This window comes from Lagenorhynchus albirostris, chromosome 13 (genome assembly GCF_949774975.1).
Source record: "Lagenorhynchus albirostris chromosome 13, mLagAlb1.1, whole genome shotgun sequence".
In the NCBI taxonomy this organism is placed as follows: Eukaryota; Metazoa; Chordata; class Mammalia; order Artiodactyla; family Delphinidae; genus Lagenorhynchus; species Lagenorhynchus albirostris.
This window is the reverse complement of record NC_083107.1, coordinates 39,752,737-39,758,443: the sequence shown is the minus strand read 5'-3', so window position 1 is coordinate 39,758,443 and position 5,707 is coordinate 39,752,737. Positions and strand designations below refer to the sequence as shown.

At 45.5% G+C, this 5,707-nt stretch overlaps 1 protein-coding gene and 1 pseudogene across 1 annotated transcript; both read left to right on the top strand.

The window, feature by feature from the left end:
- The first annotated feature begins 4,216 nt into the window (after positions 1-4,216).
- Positions 4,217-4,549, top strand: LOC132531629 (SNRPN upstream reading frame protein-like). The gene has a single exon (XM_060169582.1). It carries the CDS (start codon positions 4,284-4,286, stop codon positions 4,500-4,502), a length of 219 nt encoding a protein of 72 aa, XP_060025565.1. The 5' UTR covers positions 4,217-4,283; the 3' UTR covers positions 4,503-4,549.
- Positions 4,550-4,705: 156 nt separating this feature from the next.
- LOC132531377 (small nuclear ribonucleoprotein-associated protein N-like) lies at positions 4,706-5,421 on the top strand (annotated as a pseudogene).
- Positions 5,422-5,707: the final 286 nt, after the last annotated feature.

The window sequence follows — 5,707 nt, the reverse complement described above, 5'->3', positions numbered from 1 at the left end:
AGATGAATCAGAGTATGCTGGCTGGTGGAGCTCAGACACAATCATGTGGTTTTTCAGGAGAAATAAATGTGACCGTGTTTATTTCACACACGTTTGTTTGTCAGAGGACTTCAAAGCAGTGGGCAGAGATCAGTTAAGCATGGCCACCTGTCCCAATGGCTGCACCTCTTCTTTTCAGGTGGGACCCGGAGGTCATTAGCACTGAGGCAGCTCATGCTCGGTTCAGCTCCTGTGCCACAAGGTAGGACGGGAATCCTGCCAGGAGGAGGACTTGGGTCCTGGCTCCTAACCACCCCTGTTGGATTTCAGCCGGCAGCACTGCCCAAAGAAGATAGCAAACTGAAGGAATCTTCCCGCCCATGCGAGTGGCAGGTTAAAACCTATAGGACTGTCCAATCAAAGGCATTGCCTCGCTCTGTCCTGAGCTGCTGTTGTACGCTGGGACACATGCTGCTAGGAGACAAAGAGGACACGCGTTTATTTTCAAGCGCAGGACTTTGGAACCACTTGGGAAGAATATTCTTGATTGAGAACCAAAACACTCCATGATGCTTAACCAACCTGCAAAGTGAAAAATCAGCATCGGCCCATGCAGCCGGAAGGCAGGAGGAAGGACCTATACCCTGAAAATTTTTTTTTTCAAAATATCCCTTAAATGATATTTGTGTGCATTTGCAAAATTACCCCTTTCTGAATCAAAGTCTCAAGCTGTTTGCATCTGAGAACATATGTTGTGCCGCTAGACAGCCTCTCAGCCCGCCACAGCCCCTGATATCCCCCGCCGCATTGAATAAGGGCCAGTTCCCAGAAAGAAGGTGCTGCCGCTCAGTCAGTGCCCTGTAATAATATTTTAAAATAAATGATATGCATCATTAAATCACCAAGGATGACTAACTCAATTTTAGAAAACCCACAACTCCAGCAATCATAGTTACAGCTCTGATTTGAATATTTTCACTTTCACCTGAACAGCCAGTGGGAGCCAGTGAAGCGGATTCGCATCCGGGCTGTCGTCTCAGAGGAGCAGGAAGGAACCTGTGATTATGTAGTTACAGTAACGTCGGCTAGATGCCTCCCGTCCACCAGGGCTTTTTAGACTTTTCCTTCCTCCCTTCTTGCCTTCTAATTTACATATCACAGGCATCTTCTTTGTAAAGTTATCTTAAATAATTTATTAGATTGATCTTTTTAAAATTCTATCCTGGCTAAATGTCATAAGGAGAGGGGGAAAAAAAGTCTTCTAAACTTATTTAAAGGTTCTACTGGAGTAGGCCAGTTACCTGCTTCACTGCTGATGTTCTAAAAATACCTCCATGTCCGTACTATTATCCATTCTTCACGTCCAATTGCTCTGTTATGGTAATAGTCAGAAGCACACCATGCAGTAATTACTTACAGCTGACTGAAGAAAAGAATATTCAACTCCCCCACTGTTCCACGAGAAGGTCTTTATGCTCTATTAACTCATTCCTGTTTATTAATACTCTACTGGTAATTCAGACTGCTGCCTCTTAGGTTTGTAATAGGAGGACCATTAAACTGCAATTACTGACCATATGGGTTGGCGAATATTTGTTGTTTTTTTTTTGGTGGGCTTTTCTCCCCCCACCTCCTTCCAACTTGTTTTTTAAGAAGCCATATTACAACATAGTAAAAGTAACATCACATCTGCATGAGATTAACAAGCTTGGCAGTATTTCTCCCTTAGAAAATGTGAATTTATTCCCAGATTATCATGGCTAGCTTAGGAAAAAGAGATCATGGGAGATATAGGAAAATGTGGAAGATTGTTCACATGTGGGAAGACCCCCTACTCTGGACGAGGATTTGGCACTTGTGTTCCCTAAGTCACTCAGCGGGCTGTTTCTTACTGCCTTTGAGAAGGCACTGACCGACCCTCAGGCACACTCTACTCCTGAAAAATAAGCATATTTACTGAGGAATCCAAACCTAATACCATTGTCCATTTTATGTTCCCCCAAGCATTTGGAAGTGGTCACTTTAAAATTTAACATGTAGTCAATTCATCTTCCAAAGAGCAGATACCTGAACGCTGGGAGATGACAAAAGGCTCCTCCTGGGAGAGGGATGACATGAGTAACGGGTTCAAGTGAGGCAGGCAGGTGGTAAACCATGATTATGGTAATAATAACGTGTGCCTCTCTCTCAGGTAGTGAGCACTAAACGTGTGGCAAGCATTAAATACATTTAAAGGGAGATGCGTCTTCGAGATATGTAGGAGACCAGGAGCTGACTTCCATGGGAAGATGCTGGGTTGTGATCCAGAGCAGGTAAGTTATTTGACCAGCAACCTCCACCAAGGCGGAGGCTGGGTACCAGGCTCCCTGACATGGTTGGCTCTCCCTCCAAAGCAGGTGGTCCTCTTAGTGCCCCTTGGGGCTTATCTTCTAACTTCTCGCCTTTCCCATAAGGGGTGTTTCTCCGCTTGTGTACAAATACTTTTAGCCCTTCAACAAACAGTAACAAACCTCTGAGAACTTCAGCTTGCCCCAATCTCACCCTTTGCAAACTACCAAGCAAATTTAGCGTTTACCTGTAGCAGGTGTTTGTAGCTAATCTAACACTCTTCCTTTGTTACCTGCTGGTGTTGTGTGTGGAAGTTTCTTCTCTCAGATACGCACTAAATCCTTCAATACAAGGACTGTATCTTTTAAACTTTTTTCTCCTTGTACCTAGTTTGGTAATGGATGCTCGGTTGGTGTTAAATAAATATTGGAAGAAGTTAATGGAAATACGTAAAAGAAAAAAGGACATCAGTCCCTAAGTTTTCTTACATAGGGAGATGTAGAAGCTACAGTTTCTGGGGTAAGTTTGGAAAAAAAAAAAAACAGTAACAAAAATAAACAACAACAAAATGTCAAATCTCTGCCTCAACACGTAACAGTACTAAGTTAATGGATAGAATATAATTGAATTGAATTGAATTACACTTGTTAAAACCCCGGAGCTTTTTCACGATATGTCTAAGCAATAGAGAAAAGTAATTTATTTTATCTATAACCTTTGGATGAATTAGAATCCTCAGTAACTCATGGCCTAGAGGGCCCTCGAGGGGAAGAGGGCTTCTTTCAGTTTCTGTGGTGGGCACTTTCACCAATGCAGACTGACCCCAGGCAGGCTCAGACCTACCTGGTATGATCGGAAAGGCTCCGTGAGGCCCAGCCTGCCCCCAGATATCTCATAGCTTGGAGAACATGTGGATTTACAAGGCAGTTTTGTTTTTATTACTATTGTTTTTTAAAGAAGGATTGTGTTTGTGTGTGGGGGGGTTGCTTTGTTTTGTTCTGCTTCGTTTTGTTTTTAATCTGGCCACGCTGCTCAGCTTGCAGGATCCTAATCCCTTGACCAGAGATTGAAGCCGCGCCCTCGGCAGTGAAAGTGCGGAGTCCTAACCACTGGACCGCCAGGGAATTCCCACAGGATTGGGTTTTGATTCAGCATAAGCAGGATACTAATGTAGATTAAAACAGAACAGGTCTGATTGAAGTCAGGTTGGGGACATGGGGATGCCTAACCTGATAAAACCATAGCAGTCCCTCTGGGAGACCCCAGTGTTCCTGGGAACACTTATATGAAAAGCATTTTTCTATTCCAATCCCCTCTTGATACACATGTGTAGACCGAATCAAATCCACATGGTTAGCGAACAACAAACGGCTATGAAATCCAATCTTTTGGTTAATTAGCCAAGTTTGCTTTGTTGTTGTTGTTTTTCGGTATCACCTACCTGTGTGAGTGGATTAAGTCCTTGTCATGAGCAGGCCACTGATAATAGGTACATATGTGACATTGGAGAACTAGGCCATTGGGCCTCCCTTTAACACAGCTGAGACAAGTTTAAAGTCGGATGAGGGACCTGACTAAGGAGGGATGGCTACTTGAGGATTTTCAAAGACAAATGTGAGGGTGGAGGTGGTTGATTTCAACTTGGCCATTCCTGTGCCTCAGGGTTGAAGTCTTGGCGCTGGCTTCAACTCAGCTTGGCTGTCCCATGTGCGCCTAGTCCTGGATCACAAGTTTACATCAATTTCAATCCTGCCTGTGTTGAGAGGAGCTGCCACAGGGATTTGCTTAGGGTGCTGGGAATTATGCTTCTCCTACACACAGCATGATATAGGTTATGCTATAGTCTTTTATAGCATTTTAAAAATTGGCAGGGAGAGCCAGCCTATTAGTTGGTGCCACCTGAGCAAAGGCAGCGTAGAGTGGGGCGGCCACCGGAGATGCCTAACATTGTGTTCTGAAGAGCGGCCAGAGGCGCGATGGAGCGGGCCAGGGACCGTTTACACCTGAGATGGACCACAGAACAGCACGTACCAGAGGGAGAAGTCCAAGTCAAACGGAGAAGCACAGCCTCACTGAACAACCAGGAGTGTCACCTGTACCCAAGGCGATCTCAGCAGCAGCAGCAAGTACCTGTGGTGGATTTCCAGGCGGAACTGAGACAGGCATTCTTAGCTGAAACACCAAGAGGTGGTTAAAGCAGTATTGGAACACCCAGGTAGCAGATTCCAAGAGAGAAAAACAAAGAAAAAAACCAGGCTCTATCTACTATTCGAAGCTTCCGCCCCAGCTTGCATTGTTTGTAGGAGAACCTTCGTCATACCTTGATCTGTAGCCTTCCCTTAGGTCTTAAGGATCCTGAAACTTTCCTGTGGACATTGGATTTGGTGGAAAAGCAATCATGGTTGGGGGAAAGAGAAGCAAGATGCTGCAGCACATTTACTATAGGATGAGATGTGTCTTGCAAGATGACCAGATCTTCCTTGGTACCTTTAAGGCTTTTGACAAGCATATGAACTTGATCCTCTGCGATTGTGATGAGTTCAGGAAGATCAAGCCAAAGAATGCTAAGTAGCCAGAGCATGAAGAAAAGCGGGTTTTGGGTCTGGTGTTGCTGCAAGGGGAGAACTTGGTTTCCATGACTGTGGAGGGACCAACCCCCAGAGATACTGGCATTGCTTGGGTACCACTTGCTGGAGCTGCAGGAGGCCGTGGGGTTGGTAGGGCAGCTGGCAGAGGTGTTCCAACTGGTGTTCCAATGCCCCAGGCTCCTGCTGGATTAGCAGGCCTTGTCTGAGGGGTTGGGAGCCCATCCCAACAGGTAATGACCCCACAAGGAAGAGGCACTGTCACAGCTGCTGCAGTTCCTGCTACTGGCAGCATTGCTGGAACCCCAACGCAGTATCCACCAGGGCGGGGGACTACACCTGCTGCTCGAGTAACCCCACCTCCAGGAATTATGGCTCCTCCACCTGCTGTGAGACCATCCATGGGCCCACCAATTGGGCTTCCTCCTACTCGAGGGACACCAATAGGCATGCCCCTCCAGGAATGAGACCCCCTCCCCCAGGAATAAGAGGTCCATCTCCCCCAGGAATGCATCCACCAAGACCCTAGGATACTATTGGTCCTTCTTAGTCACTTTTTTCCTGCAATGTCTTGTGAAATGTGTGGACTGTTTGTGAGCTTTTTGTCCCCTCTGCTGCATTAATATTAGCTAATAAATACACAGATCAATTAAACTGTGAGGTACTGTTCTACAAAAAAAAATTGGGGGGTTGTCTATATTGCAGGATGTCCTTTCATTCTTTCACTAATAGAGGCAGCAGGATGTATGTAGAAGAGAATATGGTATGGGGACTCAAGGGATCTGTATTCTAGACCAGATCTTTTCACCAATTAG

Coding starts and splice junctions, on each gene's coding strand:
- LOC132531629 (XM_060169582.1), top strand. CDS start 4,284: ATGGAGCGGGCCAGGGACCGTTTACACCTGAGATGGACCACAGAACAG.